Consider the following 20516-nt stretch of genomic DNA (forward strand, 5'->3'; position numbering starts at 1 on the left):
GTAACGCAGTGCCGTATCGCAAAAAATGGCCCGGTCATGAATGGGGGGTAAATCTTCTGGAGGTCAAGTTGTATCGTTTGTTATAAACTCATAGTTTTGTTGGCAGTGTGATGAATTACTTCCATACTGTATACAAACATTTCATATAGGGTGACCCTGTGGGCACTACAAGACCCAGCCTGTCACTCCCTCCTCCCAGACCACTCAGAGGCTGACATGACCCCCTGAGGCCTACAGCGCCCCCCTCAGCCCTCCCTGTAGTAGTAAACAGGGAAGGGAGGAGGAATGCTGCCAGCGGCTGGGCGGGGCCTCGCTGACGTCAGTAGGTCACATGGGTTACGTGACGTCGCCGTCCTGGTTTCCGGCCTCTTTCTGTCCTCGTTCCCCCGGGTCTCTCTCCTTCTTCCCGTCCCCCTCGCCATAACCTAAGAACAACACAGCCCGCTCCTCCTCCCCCCTGGACATGGCTAACGTCGCCGACACCAAACTGTACGACCTGCTCGGGGTGCAGCCCGGCGCCACCGAGAACGAGCTGAAGAAGGTGAGTCAGGGGGCGCCGGAGACCGGCCTATGGGGAGGGGGAGGGGAGACCGAGGGAGGGCCTGAACACCGACCTGTGGGAAGAGGGACCGAGGTGTCAGGCCTGGAGACCCATATTATCAGAAGGGGGGGGGATCTTCTGGTCTTATACAAAAGGGGGGGGTGGATACCTCCTGGTCTTATACAAAAGGGGGGGTGGTTACCACCTGGCCTTATATAAGGGGGGGGGCTTTATCAGAAGGGGGGGTGGTTACCACCTGGCCTTATAGAAGGGGGGGCCTTTATCAGAAGGGGGGGCCTTTATCAGAAGGGGGGATGGTTACCACCTGGATTTATATAAGGGGGGGCCTTTATCAGAAGGGGGGGCCTTTATCAGAAGGGGGGGCGGTTACCACCTGGCCTTATATAAGGGGGGGGGGCTTTATCAGAAGGGGGGGTGGTTACCACCTGGCCTTATATAAGGGGGGGGGCTTTATCAGAAGGGGGGGTGGTTACCACCTGGCCTTATATAAGGGGGGGGGCTTTATCAGAAGGGGGGGTGGTTACCACCTGGCCTTATATAAGGGGGGGGGCCTTTATCAGAAGGGGGGGTGGTTACCACCTGGCCTTATATAAGGGGGGGCCTTTATCAGAAGGGGGGGCCTTTATCAGAAGGGGGGATGGTTACCACCTGGATTTATATAAGGGGGGGCCTTTATCAGAAGGGGGGGCCTTTATCAGAAGGGGGGGCGGTTACCACCTGGCCTTATATAAGGGGGGGGGCTTTATCAGAAGGGGGGGTGGTTACCACCTGGCCTTATATAAGGGGGGGGGCTTTATCAGAAGGGGGGGTGGTTACCACCTGGCCTTATATAAGGGGGGGGGCTTTATCAGAAGGGGGGGTGGTTACCACCTGGCCTTATATAAGGGGGGGGGGCTTTATCAGAAGGGGGGGTGGTTACCACCTGGCCTTATAAGGGGGGGGCTTTATCAGAAGGGGGGGTGGTTACCACCTGGCCTTATAAGGGGGGGGCTTTATCAGAAGGGGGGGTGGTTACCACCTGGCCTTATCTAAGGGGGAGGGGCTTTATGAGAAGGGGGGGTGGTTACCAAATGGCCCTTTAAAACAAAAGGGGGGGGCACTTTATCAGAAGGGGATACCTCCTGGTCTTATGAAAAAGGGGGGGTGGATACCTCCTGGCCTCCTGCTGGGTGGGTCAGCAGAGATTAACCAAAATTTTGATCCATCTATGGCCATTCCCGAGTCGATCTATTGATTGGCGCCTCTCCAACATGGCTATTTGGTATTTATTTGCTCCACCAGAGCCTGCAGCCAATCAGCCGCAGCGCTGATCTGTGTATTCTAACAGCAGAGGAGTCCTGGCTGCCAGAATGATGTAGCGGAGGAATCCAACATGTTTTTTTTTTTTATTTGGCGATCGGCCCGCCGACTGATCCAATAAGAAAAGTTGTCTACGGTTGGATGGGGGTGGGGCTGAACACCGGCCTTATGTAAGGTGAGGGGGGGGGGGTGTTGCCTAGACACCCGCCTTGGGGTAGCCAGGCTCCTCCCTCCCTGGATTGTTGTTTCTCCTGGTACTCGGCTAGTTTGTCTAGTTGTCTGGGTGGTTTACACCTCTGGGAACCTTCCTGCTCCACGTGTTGTAAATGACAGCCAGTGATTCACCACCGGAGAATGTTTATTACTCTACTTATACAGCGCCATCAATTTACATATTTATTATACATTCACATCCGTCCCTGTCCCCAAAGAGCTTACAATCTTAGGGCCCCAACTCACATTCATACATACATAGTAGGGGCCAATTTAGAAAGGAGACAATTAATTTACCAGCATATCTTTGGCATGTGGGAGGAAACCGGAGTACCCGGAGGAAACCCGCACCAGGTAATGCTCTGGTTAATTGAACCGACGACAGGCGGAAGTGCTAACCACTTAGGCTTGGCCACGCATTATACAATTTTCTTCAGATTTACCTTCAACCATGTAGTACAAGGGCCGGGCCTGACTGCATACTAATTTGTAAGGGTTCAGGTTTGGCCTCATTAGATGGTTTTGGTAAATCTAAAGAAAAATTGTATCATGTATGGCCAGCTTTAGGCTCCTTTCAAAAACACGGGATGATACGTTTTCTGGGTGTTTCTTACCCAGCATGCACTTATGAATCTTGGACTTGTGACCCCCTCCCCCCCCAAAAAAAAAAAACGCAACCGCGTTTTTGGTGCGGTTTTGAAAAGATGCAGCCCGCAGGTCTTTTCCAATCTCTCGGCAGCGAAGCGATGTGAGGAATCCCGTAGGATTTAGGCTTTAGGTTCACATCTGTGCGGCTCTGTGGGCCGCGTTTTGCACTGTGGCCCATTCGCTTGAATGCCGTGCCTCCCCGAAATGCAGGGAATAACTCCCTGCAGCATTTCAGAAATTGCAGCCCAAACGGCAACCGCAAGTGCAGTGCGGGTGCGATTTCCCAGTGCGTAGGGTAGAGTTGCGCTAGTATCGGTACCAAGCATTTGCACAAGTACTCGTGCAAATGCTTGGTACAGATACTGGCGCAAGTACTTGTGCAAATGTTCTAATACCTGAAACGATACCTTTTGCGGTGTGATTTGAGCCCATACAAAATGAATGGGCTCGAATCGCACTGCAAAGAATTGCATGTAATTTGAACAGGAATGCCGTGCGATTCCTATCCGAACCGTATGCGGTTTCTTGTAGCGCTCCTGTACGAATCCAAGGCTTGTCATAATGACTTCAGCCTGTGTTTAACACAGGAGTGGTGCGGGAAACTGAATGCGATTCAGACAGGAATTGCACCGCATTCCGGTTTGCATTGCATGTCATTCGAGCGCATTCGTTTGGTATAAGCTCAAATCGCATGGCAAATTTATCGGTTTAGGTTTCGGAGCATTTGTACGAGTACTTGTGAAAATTTTCAATATTGGTGCAGCCCTACTTTTTTTTTGTTGCGTTTTTTTTTATTATGGTAAAAACGCATTGTTGTTAAAGCAGCCTTAAGCCTTGTACACACGATCGGATTTTCGGCCGGGAATTTTGTGATGACAGACTGTTTGCCTAAAATCTGACCGTTAGTACGCTCCTTCCCACAATTGTTGGCCAATTTTCCGCCAACAAATGTTGGATGGCAGGCTAGTAAATTTTCGGCGGACAACGGTCTGTTGTCAGATTTTCCTATCGTGTGTACACAAGTCCGTCACACAAAAGTCCAAAGTACAAACACGCATGCTCGGAATCAATGCTCGCCAAACACCACGACATTAGCAGAAGGTGCTCAAAGGGTGGCACTCAAGAGCTGAAATTCCACGTAGTAAGTCACTACGTTCGTGTTTGTTGGCTGAAAATCGTTTGCTGTTTGTATGCAAGACAAGATCCTGGCACACGCCCTTCGGGCAAAAGTCTGATGCTTTGTCTGCGGAGAATCCAATCGTGTGTACGAGGCTTTAGGCTGGATATACAGTGGGGCAAAAAAGTATTTAGTCAGCCACCAATTGTGCAAGTTCTCCCACTTAAAAAGATGAGAGAGGCCTGTAATTGTCATCATAGGTATACCTCAACTATGAGAGACAAAATGTGGAAACAAATCCAGACAATCACATTTGAAAGAATTTATTTGCAAATTATGGTGGAAAATAAGTATTTGGTCACCTACAAACAAGCGAGATTTCTGGCTCTCACAGACCTGTATCTTCTTCTTCAAGAGGCTCCTCTGTTCTCCACTCATTACCTGTATTAATGGCACCTGTTTGAACTTGTTATCAGTATAAAAGACATCTGTCCACAACCTCAAACAATCACACTCCAAACTCCACTATGGTGAAGACCAAAGAGCTGTCGAAGGACACCGGAAACAAAATTGTAGACCTGCACCAGGCTGGGAAGACTGAATCTGCAATAGGCAAGCAGCTTGGTGTGAAGAAATCAACTGTGAGAGCAATAATTAGAAAATGGAAGACATACAAGACCACTGATAATCTCCCTCGATCTGGGGCTCCACGCAAGATCTCACCCTGTGGGATCACAAGAACGGTGAGCAAAAATTCCAGAACCACATGGAGGGACCTAGTGAATGACCTGCAGAGAGCTGGGACCAACGTAACAAAGGCTACCATCAGTAACACACTACGCCGCCAGGGACTCAGATCCTGCAGTGCCAGACGTGTCCCCCTGCTTAAGCTAGTACATGTCCGGGCCCATATGAGGTTTGCTAGAGAGCATTTGGATGATCCAGAAGAGGACTGGGAGAATGTCATATGGTCAGATAAAACCAAAGTAGAACTGTTTGGTAGAAACACAACTCGTCGTGTTTGGAGGAAAGAGAATGCTGAGTTGCAACCAAAGAACACCATACCTACTGTGAAGCATGGGGGTGGCAACATCATGCTTTGGGGCTGTTTCTCTGCAAAGGGAACAGGACGACTGATCTGTGTACATGAAAGAATCAATGGGGCCATGTATCGTGAGATTTTGAGTGCAAACCTCCTCCCATCAGCAAGGGCATTGAAGATGAAACGTGGCTGGGTCTTTCAGCATGACAATGATCCCAAACACACCGCCCGGGCAACGAAGGAGTGGCTTCGTAAGAAGCATTTCAAGGTACTGGAGTGGCCTAGCCAGTCTCCAGATCTCAACCCCATAGAAAACCTTTGGAGGGAGTTGAAAGTCCGTGTTGGCCAGCAACAGCCCCAAAACATCACTGCTCTAGAGGAGATCTACATGGAGGAATGGGCCAACATACCAGCAACAGTGTGTGACAACCTTGTGAAGACTTATGCCGCGTACACATGAGCGGACTTTACGGCAGACTTTGTCCGGCGGACTTTTTGACGGACTTTACGACGGACTTTCCGAATGAACGGGCTTGCCTACACACGATCAACCAAAGTCCAACGGATTGGTACGTGATGACGTACAACCGGACTAAAACGAGCTTCATAGCCAGTAGCTGCCCAAGCGTTGGTTTTTGTCCGGACTAGCATACAGACGAGCGGACTTTTCGACCGGACTCAAGTCCATTGAAAAGATTTGAAACGTGTTTCATTTCTAGGTCCGTCAAACTTTTGGGGAAAAAAAGTCCGCTGGAGCCCACACACGATCGAATTGTCCGACGGACTCCGGCCCACAGGACCAAGTATGCCGGTCGTGTGTACGCGGCATGACAGAAAACATTTGACCTCTGTCATTGCCAACAAAGGATATATAACAAAGTATTGATGAACTTTTGATATTGACCAAATACTTATTTTCCACCATAATTTGCAAATAAATTCTTTCAAAAATCAGACAATGTGATTGGATTTGTTTCCACATTTTTGTCTCTCATAGTTGAGGTATACCTATGATGACAATTACAGGCCTCTCTCATCTTTTTAAGTGGGAGAACTTGCACAATTGGTGGCTGACTAAATACTTTTTTGCCCCACTGTATATTGTAGAATTTTCCTTTTTACATTTACCAAAACCATTTAATATGAGGTCAAACCTAAACACTTTCGATTTGTATGGCACAGTGGTGTAGTGGATAGTAGTAAAAAGGGTCCCTGGTTCAAATCCAAACCATGACACTACCTGCCTGGAGTTTGCTTGTTCTCCCTGTGCCTGTTTCCTCCGGGTATTCCGATATCCTCCCACACTCTAAAGACATGCTGGTAGGATAATTGGCTTCTGTCCAAAATTGGCCCCTAGTATAGGAATGTGAGTTGGGGACCTTGGATTGTGGGCTCCTCGGGGGTAGGGACCGATGTAAGTGTGCGATGTATGTGTGGAGCACTGCATAAAATTGACGGCGCTATATGGGTACCTTAAATAATAATAGATGAGCATCTTAATGAGACACACTGTACAGGGATAGGGACAATTGTAGACACGCACCAACACTCAGGGTGAACTGGATGGACTGGTGTCTTTTTTTTTTTATTATTCAACCTTACTAACTATGTATGCAGTCAGGCCGGCCCTCGCACTACAGATTTCAAGGTACATTCTAAAGGAAATTGAATAGGACAATTGTATAGTGTATGGCCAGCTTTAGCCACTGTGTGGAAGTCACATTCACCACTCTATAAATATGTCTGCTAGGTGTTGTCCCATACTGGCGGTTTCCCCTGCTCCAAGAACAGACAATGTGGAAGTAAAAGTGAAAGTCGTCTCTTGTGTACAAGCTCCACCCCTGCGTCTTCTGTGAGCTCATCCAGACCCGAACACTTGCTGAAATCTTTCAAAATTAGTGTTTTGAAAATCCTCCCCTTCCCTCTTAATTTTTTTTTTTTTAATTTTTTTTATTCTATATTTCTCTTTTAATATTTTTTGCAGAAAGTACAGAATTTGCACCCTGACCACTCAACAGAGCCTGGTGTATAGATACAAACCGTGGAAAAATAACCAGCGTGTATCATAAAATCAGCCATGTAGGACCTTCGCCAAGAATCATCCTGACATTCAATATTGAAATATTGCTGCACAGGGCCCACAGTTAAAGGGGTTGTAAACCCTCAGGGAATGCCTTGCCTTAAGGTGGAAAACCTTTTGTACTGCAGCACCGCCCCCCGACCTCCCCTTTTTCTTACCTGAACCAATCGTTATGGGGACGAGAACAGCAGCTCCAGCCAGTGTCTCGATCTCAATAGATAGATTGATAGCAGCAGCAGCCATTGGCTCCCGCTGCTGTCAATCAAATCCAGTGACGCGGGGCTGAGTCCTGCTTTCTGTATCAATGAACGCAAAAGGACTCCGCCCCACTCTCCCCCCCCCCCCCCATGGGGATCCTCTTCTTAAAGCACTCGTTGTGCCTGTTTAGTGGAGCGATGGGTTTCGTGGAAGAGGAGATAAAGGCGCCACTTTTGGGTGAAGAGTCGGCTACGTGTGACATTCGTTATTCCAATGCTTGACAAACTGGCCTAGGAAACACAAAAAAATAAAAAAAAAACATTAAAGTAAAATTTTAGGGGGCACAAAAACACCATAAATAAACACCATTTTTTAAAATAAAATATAACAGCAGCGGTTGCACTAAGTAAATAGATACACAATATGTCAAACCTTAAATTTCGCTTGCACCTGTGAAATGGTGACAAACTTCATTACCCTATATTTTCTATAGGCGAAGCTTTAAAGTGATTGTAAAGTCTTGTTTTTTTTTTTTTTTGTTTCCTATTGAAAATTACAAACCTGTTATACTTACCTGCTCTGTTGCAGTGGATTTCCACAGAGCAGCCTGGATCCTCCTCTTCTCAGGTCCTCTTGGGTGTTCCTGGCCCCTCCCTCCTGTTCAGTGCCCCCTCAGCAAGCAGCTTACTATGGGGCCACCCGAACCGAGTCACAGCTCCCTGTGTCCATTCAGACACGGAGCCCTAACCTGGCCCCACCCCCTCTCTCTCTCCCGATTTGGCTAGCTGACTTTGATTGACGGCAGCCAATGGCGCCGCTGCTGTGTCTCAGCCAATCAGGAGGGAGAATCTCGGACGGCTGAGACACTTGTGGACATCGCTGAACAGAGAGGTAACTCAAAAGCACATTTACAGATGTTACCATTGAAGTCTATTAGATCAAAGCGCCTGTACTTTTTAGGATGTAGAGCAATAGGGACAATTACAATGAGATTCAACATAGTCGAGTGCAATCGGTGGCTAAGGGCTTGTTAACATTTACGTTTGGGGGGGGTGCGAATCAGTAAAAAAAAAAAAAAAAAAACACGGCTCGGCCATGTGTGCTATGGGAATGCTGTGATTGGTTGTCACATGATCAGGAGCCAGCAGGACATAAACAGAGCCAGTCTGTGACAAACCTGTGACGCTGTGCTGGGAGCGCGTTCTCGCTTCCCATGGAGGTATGTGTGCAGCTTTTAGGCATTGTGGCCCACCCTCCCTGCTGCGTTATATGATTGACAAGAGGGTAAATATTGTTCGCCAGCAATCAGCCCCTAAGGATATGCTGTAAGATTGCCTACCTACAATATTACATCTGAACACAAATGGCATTCCACTTTTCTTTACATCACATTCACATATTTTATTTAGGGCAGTATTACCAAAAGCAAACATTTTATTATGTTACAACTTACCAATTCTTAGATGTGATGGCTGCATTAGTTTCCTTTTTTTCTTTTTTTTTTTTTTCTGCTTTCTTCTATTTTCACTTGGCGATCTGGCCAGTAAGTCTGTTTTTCAAAAGAACAAGCTCTCCTGCAGATGTAGCAGTTGCAGGGATGAGACAAACCATTTACCACTGACATGGGTGCTTACAATTACCAGTTTTTTACTGATGTAAAACCTTTATTCCAAAAAGGAAAAACTTTTACTGTAACTGTTCAAAGTGTGAGCTGGAGTTTGGCTTCCATTTTTTTTAGTGTATCTACATCTGCTAGTACATTTAAGGGCCGGTTTGCACTGTCCCATTAACGGAAATGGAACCGCTCTAATCAGTGCGACTCAAGTCAAAAGGTTCCTGCACTACTTCAGGGGCGACTCCATTATGACTTGCATTGATTTCTGTTAAAGAAGTTGTATACAAGCTGCAATGAAGTCGCGCCAATGTGAACCTGGCGCTAACGCTTCCCTCCCCCGCAGACTGACAATGTTTCGGTTCAATGGTGTCTCTGTTGCTCCTTCATCCAGAGTGGAGGCGCTCTAATAACAGGAGGTATGTTACTGGCCAGATCAGGTGAAAACAGATGGGGGGGGGGGGAAGCCAAAAAAAGAAAACTAATGCAGCCACCACAAGGATTGATTGGTAAGCTGCAATATATTACATGTTTAGTTTTGGGTTTAAAGCGGTAGTAAACCGCAGTGGATGGGGAAAATAAAAATTCTCCTGCAAGGCAGTGGCATAATGTGCTAGTATGCATCGCATACTGGTACATTGAGAGACTCACCTTAGAACGAAGCCCTCCAGCGTCACGCTGACATCTTCCTTCTAAGTTCACATCCTCCGGGTACATGAGTGGCTGGGGGTGCGATGCTGTCACTCCCACGCATGCCGCGAGAGCCGACATTTACAGCACGGTATGCCGGATCTTAAGAGTGCATGCGCCAGTAATGTCAGCGGCTGCATGCATTCTGAGTATCTTCTAAACTGTGCAAGTTAAGGAGATATTCACAGTACCTACAGGTAGGCCTTACTATTTTCTTGCCTGTAGGTACAAGTGGTAGAACAGACTTTACTACCACTAATACAGTTTAAGGCTTGGTTCACACCAGTGCGGGCCATGCGCACCGCAGAAAAAAAAGGATGCATGCACCCTTTTTAAAAAAAACGCAGCCCCATGGGAAACTGCATGGTCTTTTTGACAATGTGGTTCCGGCGATCGGGCTGAGATGCGTGCGGGTGCCATTTAGAATGAGTGGCAGCCCCGTGCGTCTCACAAGAGCAGTGCGATGCGGTTATCGACGGAGCACACAGTCTGCACTAGTGTGGACCGAGCCTCAAATAATAGAGATGAGATGTGATGTTTTCTTTACCTTTTACCCAGTCAAAGAACATGTGATCTAGATGTTAATAAACACTGAAGACCAATTATTCCAGTTATCTCTTCCCCTTATCTTTTCCCCTTAATCCAGCTAACTTAAAGTGGAACTTCACCCCCTTCTCACGCTGGATTCTCTTGGGTGTGCAACCCAGCGGACAATGTATTAGGTGACCAAAAGAAAATGACGAAAGGTGGTCACGTTCCTCTTTTAAAGTTCACATATTACAGAAATTTTTTTTTCATTTTGTATAGAGCAGGGAAGGGTTAGAACCCTTGTCGGGGTGTTTGTCTGGCAGTGTACAGAAGTCAGTAGCAGGTAGGGCGGAGTACAGGGGTCAGTAGCAGGTAGGGCGGTGTCAGTAGCAGGTAGGGCGGTGTACAGGGGTCAGTAGCAGGTAGGGCGGTGTACAGAGGTCAGTAGCAGGTAGGGCAGTGTCAGTAGCAGGTAGGGCGGTGTACAGGTGTCAGTAGCAGGTAGGGCGTTGTAAAGGGGGTCGGTAGCAGGTAGGGCAGTGTACAGGTGTCAGTAGCGGGTAGGGCGTTGTAAAGGGGGTCGGTAGCAGGTAGGGGCGGTGTACAGGGGTCGGTAGCAGGTAGGGGCGATGTAGCAGGAGTCGGTAGCAGGTAGGGGCGGTGTAGCAGGAGTCGGTAGCAGGTAGGGGCGGTGTAGCAGGAGTCGGTAGCAGGTAGGGGCGGTGTAGCAGGAGTCGGTAGCAGGTAGGGGCGGTGTAGCAGGAGTCGGTAGCAGGTAGGGGCGGTGTAGCAGGAGTCGGTAGCAGGTAGGGGCGGTGTAGCAGGAGTCGGTAGCAGGTAGGGGCGGTGTAGCAGGAGTCGGTAGCAGGTAGGGGCGGTGTAGCAGGAGTCGGTAGCAGGTAGGGGCGGTGTAGCAGGAGTCGGTAGCAGGTAGGGGCGGTGTAGCAGGGGTCGCTAGCAGGTAGGGGCGGTGTAGCAGGGGTCGCTAGCAGGTAGGGGCGGTGTAGCAGGGGTGTCAGGACATGGTACTGTCGACGGGAGGGTACAAGTAGTGTGTTCCTGATGCAGTGCAGGGAAGATGATATGGAAGAGCTGCCTGTACTGTTGCTCGGATCACTGCCCGGTCCTCCTCTCTCAGCATGTCACCCACAAGCTCACTCATGTTAATAAACTGGAGCGGAGGGTCGGCAGGGATCAGCGCACACAAGACTCGCTGGCTGTATGTGCCACCTGGGCTCCACTGGCCACCGATCTTTAGTCCAGATGGAGAGCTGTCTTTGACAGCTCGGTCTTTAAGCAGAAGCGTGCGATCTCCACACATAAACGTGGGGTGACCGGTGGCATGTGGAAGGTAACGCACACCCTTTTGCCACCACATATGTGGCGGTCATAAAGGGGTTAAAAATATATTATTTTGCAGACTTTGTGGCCGTGTTGAGTTGGAGGATCTTGGGCTTCTTAGGAATGGCTACTGTTGCTTTTTATATAATAGTTAGTTCGTTTGTCTATCCCTGGTTTGTGCTCAGTTTGTTACCCAAAATTCCCCGGGTTAATCTGCTCTCCCAGGAATAAAGTGATGATGTCACAAGCAGGCCAGGAAAACCCATGATGTCACAGTTGGCTGTGAGTTCTATAGGGGATTTAGCTGCATCTCTCATAACCTAATTTTATACTTGTGTGCAGGGTGACAGCAGTGTTGTGTTGGGGACACACAAATCGCAGCACACAATGTATCCTTCTGTCCTATTTTGTTGACGTTGTTTTTGTAACACAGACTTACTCTGCTGTGATTTAATTGCCAAGTGTGATGTGACAATAAATGGCAGCCATAATTATAATGGAGAGATTATAATGTGCTATAAATATTCGCTTAGTCATGCAGAGTTCCTGGATGAAGCATCAGTTTAGGAAATGACATCACAATGTAATTTAAATAAAGTTTGATATTGCTTAACAAATATTGGCTGACAGATTATGTGACTAATTTGCTTAAGGCTCGGTTCACACTACTGTGATGCGATTTATGACTTCATTTGCAGTGCGATTTATTATTTTTTTTGTGGCTTTGATGCGCCTTTGGTTGTGTTTTTAGAAGTGGTTTGGATATTCTGTGACACTAAAGTAGCACAGGATCGTTTCTTAAAGTTGTATCATAGCTGAACTGCGCTGATGTGAACTGGAAGCAATGTTATTTCCATTGTCCTGCAATTCCGTGTGATCCAATCTGAAATCTCATCGGTGTAAACCAGGCCTAAAGGATAAAAATTTTCAAGATGCCGGCTTTGTTCTGGGAAAATGGAACTCACTTGGTGCCTCATTAAATTCACACTTCAGGCTTTCATAACAATGATACGTGCTGACGCTTGTGGATCCTAAAACAGTGGTTCTACTGACCTGTCTGGGGGGGGGGTCCCAGTGGCTCTGACCTGTCAAGGGGGGGGTCCCAGTGGCTCTGACCTGTCAAGGGGGGGGTCCCAGTGGCTCTGACCTGTCAAGGGGGGGGTCCCAGTGGCTCTGACCTGTCAAGGGGGGGGTCCCAGTGGCTCTGACCTGTCAAGGGGGGGGTCCCAGTGGCTCTGACCTGTCAAGGGGGGGGTCCCAGTGGCTCTGACCTGTCAAGGGGGGGGGTCCCAGTGGCTCTGACCTGTCAAGGGGGGGGGTCCCAGTGGCTCTGACCTGTCAAGGGGGGGGGTCCCAGTGGCTCTGACCTGTCAAGGGGGGGGGGTCCCAGTGGCTCTGACCTGTCAAGGGGGGGTCCCAGTGGCTCTGACCTGTCAAGGGGGGGTCCCAGTGGCTCTGACCTGTCAAGGGGGGGGTCCCAGTGGCTCTGACCTGTCAAGGGGGGGTCCCAGTGGCTCTGACCTGTCAAGGGGGGGGTCCCAGTGGCTCTGACCTGTCAAGGGGGGGGGTCCCAGTGGCTCTGACCTGTCAAGGGGGGGTCCCAGTGGCTCTGACCTGTCAAGGGGGGGTCCCAGTGGCTCTGACCTGTCAAGGGGGGGGGGGGGTCCCAAAACAAAACCTTCACATATGTCAGACGCAAAGATTTATAAACCTACCTATAATCGGGCCCCTCTGGTCACGTGATCTCCTCTGTGTCAGTCACTGGGTTCTGCAGGAGAGAGGAGATGAGTGCTGCAATAATGGCTAAAGCCTGGAGCAGTGACATCACCTATAGTCTTCATTGGCCCACCTGTTGTGCTCTCTTGTCTCCCCTGATACTGCTCATGAGACCGTACCAGAGTGTCCTGAAAACAGGTATGCTAACTAACCTATGTAAGAAATGTATACGCTTAATTGTTAGGAGAGGGGAGAGTTTAGGGCTAATTAGGTGTAAGTCAGAATTCCACTTTAAGTCACATGTCCAGGTGTGTGGGTTTTTTTTTTTTTTCAGTTTGCTGTTGTCATTTTGCTGTTTATTTGTGCAGAGTGTCTGTGGTATCTTTGCATCATGAGAGCTAAATTCAATATCTGGTACAAAGATTTATTTGGTAATATTTTGCATAGCCTGATGGAATGCAGTTCCCAAGGCAACCAGTCCCAAATTTATCAGCAGCGTAGGCCAGAGGCCGCCAGACTGACTAAAATGCCTGATCACTCAATACAGATGATACATTATCCTAACGCAATTTGATCTTTTAAGAACACAATGCCAACTGACTCAGCAATTCTTTTTCTGGGCGTTAATGTTTCTTATGCTGATTTGTGCAGGAAAAATGTTTTAAAGGAGAATTCCATCTTTTTGAAAATAAGCCCCCCCCCCTCCATTTTGCAAAAGACAAAAATGTTCATTTATTTATTTTTTGATTTCAACCTCTACAGAGCATTGCACCTTCAGTGGATTGCATGTGCGATGGCCTCTGGGTCCTAAAGACTCGTCCTCCAGCCCTTGGTCCATATCCAGGCACAGCACTGGAGGAAGTATCTGCGGACTACAAGTGTTGTGACGTCGCAGCATTTGTGCTCCATTAAGAACTACAGGTCCCCGCCATGGTGGTATTTTGACAACTTCCTGTGAATAAATCACGTAGCTGTGCAGGCGTGGTTGCACACAGCTGACAGGATGCTGCAGGTGAAGAACCCTGCATTCCTGTAAATGACCTGACCACGGTTTGCTATATGCCCCATGGGGTGCAACATTAAAGGTGGTCAGAAAGATGGAGTTATCATTTAAAGCAAAAGTTATTGCAGTAACACATGTTTTGCTATCCACATGTTTATTCCCTTTGTGTGTATTGGAACAAAACAAAAAAAGGTAGGGCAAAAAAAGCAAATTGGACATCATGTCACACAAAACTCCAAAAATGGGCTGGTCAAAAATCTTGGCACCCTTAACTTAATATTTGGTTGCACACCCTTTGGAAACAAATAACTGAAATCAGTCGCTTCCTATAACCATCAATAAGCTTCTTACACCTCTCACCCAGAATTTTGAACCACTCTTCCTTTGCAAACTGCTCCAGGTCTCTCTTATTGGAAGGGCGCCTTTTCCCAACAGCAATTTTAAGATCTCTCCACAGGTGTTCAATGGGATTTAGATCTGGACTCATTGCTGGCCACTTTAGAACTCTCCAGTGCTTTGTTGCCATCCATTTCTGGGTGCTTTTTGACGTATGTTTGGGGTCATTGTCCTGCTGGAAGACCCAAGATCTGGGACGCAAACCCAGCTTTCTGACACTGGGGTCTACAGTGCGACCCAAAATACTTTGGTAATCCTCAGATTTAATGATGCCTTGCACACATTCAAGGCACCCAGTGCAAAACAACCCCAAAACATCATTGAAGCTCCACCATATTTCACTGTAGGTGCTGTGTTCTTTTCTTTATAGGCCTCATTCCGTTTTCGGTAAACAGTAGAATGATGTGCTTTACCAAAAAGCTCTATCTTGGTCTCATCTGTCCACAAGACATTTTCCCAGAAGGATTTTGGCTTACTCAAGTACATTTTGGCAAACTGTAGTCTTGCTTTTTTATGTCTCTGTGTCAGCAGTGGGGTCCTTCTGGGTCTCCTGCCATAGCGTTTCATTTAATTTAAACTGTCGACGGATAGTTTGCGCTGACACTGATGCTCCCTGAGCCTGCAGGACAGCTTGAATTTCTTTGGAACTTGTTTGGGGCTGCTTATCCACCATCCGGACTATCCTGCGTTGCAACCTTTCATCAATTGTTCTCTTTCGTCCACGCCCAGAGAGATTAGCTACAGTGCCATGGGTTGCAAACTTCTTGATAATGTTGCGCACTGTGGACAAAGGCAAATCTAGATCTCTGGAGATGGACTTGTAACCTTGAGATTGTTGATATTTTTCCACAATTTTGGTTCTCAAGTCCTCAGACAGTTCTCTTCTCCTCTTTCTGTTGTCCATGCTTAGTGTGGCACACACAGACACACAATGCAAAGACTAAGTGAACTTCTCTCCTTTTTATCTGCTTTCAGGTGTGATTTTTATATTGCCCATACCTGTTACTTGCCCCAGGTGAGTTTAAAGGAGCATCACATGCTTGAAACAATCTTATTTATCCACAATTTTAAAAGGGTGCAAAGAATTTTGACCAGCCCATTTTTGGAATTTTGTGTGACGACATGTCCAATTTTTTTCTTTTTTTCCTCTTTTTGTTTTGTTCCAATATACACAAAGGGAATAAACGTGTATAGCAAAACATGTGTTAGTGCAATACTTTTCTGTGAGAAATACTTGATTTTCTGGGAAAATTTCTGGGGTGCCAACAATTTCGGCCATGACTATCCATCTCTATCTCCTCCATCTCTATCTCCTCCATCTCTATCTCCTCCATCTCTATCTCCTCCATCTCTATCTCCTCCATCTCTATCTCCTCCATCTCTATCTCCTCCATCTCTATCTCCTCCATCTCTATCTCCTCCATCTCTATCTCCTCCATCTCTATCATAATTTTTAACCGCTTGCCATCCGGAGGACGTCATATGACGTCCTCGACTTTCAGGGCTTATATCTGAATGATGTCTGAGGCTACAGACATCATTCAGATACCGGCATTTTCAGCCAGCGATTCTGTACACCATAAGAATGATCATAGCGGCTGTTCCGCCGCTTGATCGTTCTTACGGGCGGCGGGAGGGGACTCCCCCCCCCCCCCCCCCCCCTCCTGCCGCCCTCCGGTGCTACTACCGACTCACCTCAGCGATCGGTGAGTCGGACAGCGGATCCGCCGGCGCCGGATGTTCACCATAGAGATTTCCGGCGGACCAGATGGTCGCCGGAGTCTCTATGATCGTTCGGAGGCCGGGCGCAATGTTATGACGTCACGCCCGGCCTCTGCATTCAAAAAAACGGCGCCGCTTCGGCTGTGAAGCGGCGATTTTTTTATTTTAGGCTTCCCAGCCTAGAGGTGAGATGTGTGGTCTTATTGACCCCATATCTCACTGTAAAGAGGACTGATCGTGTCATATTCCTATTACAAGGGATGTTTACATTCCTTGTAATAGGAATAAAAGTGATCAAAAAAAAAAAAATTTTTTTTTAAAGTGTAAAAATAAAAATTTTTAAGTAAAATTAACAATAAAAAAAAAAAAAAATTTTTTTAAAGCGCCCCTGTCCCCGTGAGCTCGCACGCAGAAGCGAACGCATACGTAAGTCCCGCCCACATATGAAAACGGTGTTCAAACCACACATGTGAGGTATCGCCGCGAACGTTAGAGCGAGAGCAATAATTTTGGCCCTAGACCTCCTCTGTAACTCAAAACATGTAACCAGTAAAAAATTTGAAAGCGTCGCCTATGGGGATTTTTAAGTACCAAAGTTTGGCGCCATTCCACGAGCGTGTGCAATTTTGAAGCGTGACATGTTAGGTATCTATTTACTCGGCGTAACTTCATCTTTCACACAATGCAAAAAATTTTGGCTAACTTTGCTGATTTTGTTTTTTTTTAAAGCATGAAAAGCGTTTGAAAAATTGCTGCGCAAATACCGTGCAAGATAAAAAGTTGCAATGACTGCCATTGTATTCTCTAGGGTCTCTGCTAAAAAAACATATATAATGTTTGGGGGTTCTATGTAATTTTATAGCAAAGAAATGATGATTTTTGACATGTAGGAGCGAAGTGTCAGAAATGGCCTGGATGCGAAGTGGTTAAAGAGCATCTGTCATCTCTGTCCCGCAGCGGCTCCTCCTCTGACCCGCTGTTGACTCACCGACGGTCCTATTCACTTTAATGGGACGGCTGGTGATGTGGGAGGGACGTGGTGGCAGCAAGTGAGTGGATGCCCGCTAACAGGCGCTGCCATGATGGATCTGAAATGGCAGGTTCTCTTTAAATGTCAGGACTCATTCTTGCTTGCAGTTAGAATCTTTAATATTTGCAAACAAAATTAAGGTTTCCTATTTAGAGTAATAAGCTGTCAGGTTAGTAAAACAACGATATCAGAACCGATTCAATCATACAGTTTGTAGTGTACATAGATTTGCAAAACAATGGGATGAAGGAATATTCCTGAAGGTTTATCTCATGGTTTATGTGAAATTGTGTGAATGCATCAATGCAGTTCATGTTATCTTAGCTTGCAGACTTTGGATTCTTTGAATGAGTTTACCAAAAATGTAAATCTTGCACAATATACAGCCTCATGCTACATAACTACCGTGTTTTTCGCTCCATAAGACTCACCTGACCATAAGACGCACCTAGGTTTTAGAGGAGGAAAATATGAAAAAAAAAATATTCTGAACCAAATAGTGTACTCAAATATTTAATAAAATATAGCAGAATAATAATATTTCTACACGGACGACCAATGTAAGGGCGCACCCTACACTGATCCCCAATGTAACTGGAACATTTACACTGACCTCAACACAACAGGAGTATTGACATCAACCACCAATGTATTGAGACATTTACACTGACCAGTGATGTAACAGATGTATTTACAGTAACCCCCCCCATCTCTCTACTAATCTCTACATTCTGATCTCCCTCTCAGTACAACTGTGCCCCTCTAACTCATCATCTGCTAACCTCTGCACTCCAACCCCTCCTTCCCATTCACCTCTGCACTCCAACCCCTCCTTCCCATTCACCTCTGCACTCCAACCCCTCCTTCCCATTCACCTCTGCACTCCAACCCCTCCTTCCCATTCACCTCTGCACTCCAACCCCTCCTTCCCATTCACCTCTGCACATCTCTGCACCTCAAACCACCCTCTTTGATTACCTCTACATGCCCACCTGTACTGTATGCTGTTTACATCTTCTAGGTGGGCGGCATGCAGAGGAGGGGGTGTAATTTGCATATGAAGCGCGGCGGCCAACCTCATTTACATAACAATGTCCGCTCGATCCTGTTGTGTTAATTAAAGAACAATACCTTTTTGTTTTCACTCCATCTAGCAGCTGAAGGCAGGGGAGAAAGAGGATTTAGCTGGGGCAGGAAGATGCACAGGGGGATCGTTCTGCTGCTGAAAGATCCCCCTATCAGCGGCTCTGCTGGTCAGTATTCACTCTATAAGACGCACAGACACTTCCCCCTGTTTTTTGGGAGGAAAAAAGTGCGTCTTATGGAGCGAAAAATACGGTAAGCTCCATTTCATGCTGAATAAATTAAGGTATCTTAAATAGAAAACTATCTTTTTACTCCAAAAGCATTTTATTAAAATAAATTTGCTAAAAATTAAAATAGATTTTTAAATCCAAAACTTTTTTTTTTATCATTGATTTATATCCACTGTGTATGTATGTGTGTGTGTGTGTGTGTGTGTATATATATATATATATATATATATATATATATATATATATATATATATATATATATATATATATATATATGTATATATATGTGTATATATATGTATGTATGTGTGCATATGTATATACAGCATCCAGCAGGAAGTGTGCGCTGCTTCTCCTGTGAATATTTACAGTAGAAACCAATCAGCGGGTGCCAGGGACTTATTAATTAGTGTCCTCAGGCACCTGCTGATCATCAGTAAAGAACACAGAATGGCGATCTGCCTATGTAAATAAAGGAGATTGTCATTTTGATAGGGGGGAAGGGATGGCTTCTGTGTTCCTGCAAAGCAGGGGCTAGAATACATTTCTTCCCCCAGTAAAAACTGCACACAGTATACACCAAAACACTGGCTAGGCACACAGTTAACCCTTTGAGTGCCCTAGATGTTAAACCCCCTTCCCTGCCAGTGTCATTGCTACAGTGTATATTTTTAGCACTGATCACTGTATTAGTGTCACTGGTTCTCACAAAGCGTCAGATTCTCCACTGCAGTAGCGCAGTCCTGCTATAAGTTGCTGATCCCCGCCATTACTAGTAAAAAAAAAAAAAAAAAAAAAAAAATTCAAGTATATATACCATAGTTTGTAGACGCTATAACGTTCGCATGAACCAATCAATATACGCTTGTTTTTTTTTTTTTGTTTTGTTTTTTTACCAGATGTAGCAGAATACATATTGGCCTAAATTTATGGAGAAGCTTAATTTTAAAAAAAAAAACTTTTTTTTTTTTTTTTTTTTTTTTTTTTTTTTTAGCAGAAAGTAAAAAAAAAAATTTTTCAAAATTCTTTTTTTTTTTTTTTTTTTTTTTTTTTTATCTTCGCCTCTAGCGTAAAAAATAAAAAACCCAGAGGTGATTAAAAACCACCAAAAGAGAGGGGGGGGGGATCTTCTGGAGTGGACTGCAGAATAGGATAATGGTGGTCACTGCCATTTTTTTCGGTACAATAATTAAAAACATTTTTTTAAAGATTTTGGGAGTACAAAACAGCTGGTCACCCACGCAGGGGGGGGGTCACAACAGCATAAAGTGGAGATATGGGTGGTATCCACGGGTGGAAGGAAAGAAAATAGCTTGAATCCCCCATCAATACAGTCAGTATTGATGGGCATGCCTCCCATAGCGCTATTGTGTTCTGCTGGGGTGGGGCGTGGGGATCATTCTCAGCTGGCAGAATACAATGGTTACTGCTAGCAGCAGCAGCCCCTGGCAGTAACCGTATGTAGAAAAATTAGACATGCTGGTTGTACCCAAGTTGATCAAATCAAATGGCTGGTTCAGATATCATTTGGTCCCTGCTTAACCGGCCGACGATCGAACCTACTATGGCCGGCCTAACTGTCATTTTGTTTACTTACGATCATATTAAAATTTGTTACATGCTAATGCTCTGACTTTCTCCTCCACCACAGGCTTATCGCAAGCTGGCCAAGGAATATCATCCAGATAAGAACCCAAATGCTGGAGATAAGGTAAGCACTGACCCTCGGCTTACACCAAAACTGTTGATAGAAAGGGAGAAACTTGGCGAGATGTCAGCGAATCCGATGGAGAGAAATGAACTGGTGTCTGATGAGCTCATAAATAATGGAGCGCACAATTAGCAGCTTCAGTTAAAGAAATCCCATTGTGTGTTTTTTGTGATGCCATCAAATATACAGGCTAATTGGAGAATGACAGTGGCTGATAAACCTTACCTAACTGAACCCTTGCTAGAAGGATTTAAAGTGATTGTAAAGGTTTGTTTGTTTTAAAAAAAAAAAA

General features: G+C 46.1%; 1 protein-coding gene across 1 annotated transcript in view; it reads left to right on the forward strand.

Annotated features, from left to right (window-relative positions):
* Positions 1-314: 314 nt before the first annotated feature.
* DNAJA2 (DnaJ heat shock protein family (Hsp40) member A2) overlaps positions 315-20516 on the forward strand; it is a 34465-nt gene continuing 14263 nt past the window's right edge. Inside the window, exons 1-2 of the mRNA XM_073605801.1 lie at positions 315-541; positions 20165-20224. Coding sequence (XP_073461902.1) covers positions 464-541; positions 20165-20224 — 138 coding nt within the window. The 5' untranslated portion in view covers positions 315-463. The remainder of the gene's footprint in view (positions 542-20164; positions 20225-20516) is intronic.

Source organism: Aquarana catesbeiana, linkage group LG11, assembly GCF_042186555.1.
Source record: "Aquarana catesbeiana isolate 2022-GZ linkage group LG11, ASM4218655v1, whole genome shotgun sequence".
NCBI lineage: Eukaryota > Metazoa > Chordata > Amphibia > Anura > Ranidae > Aquarana > Aquarana catesbeiana.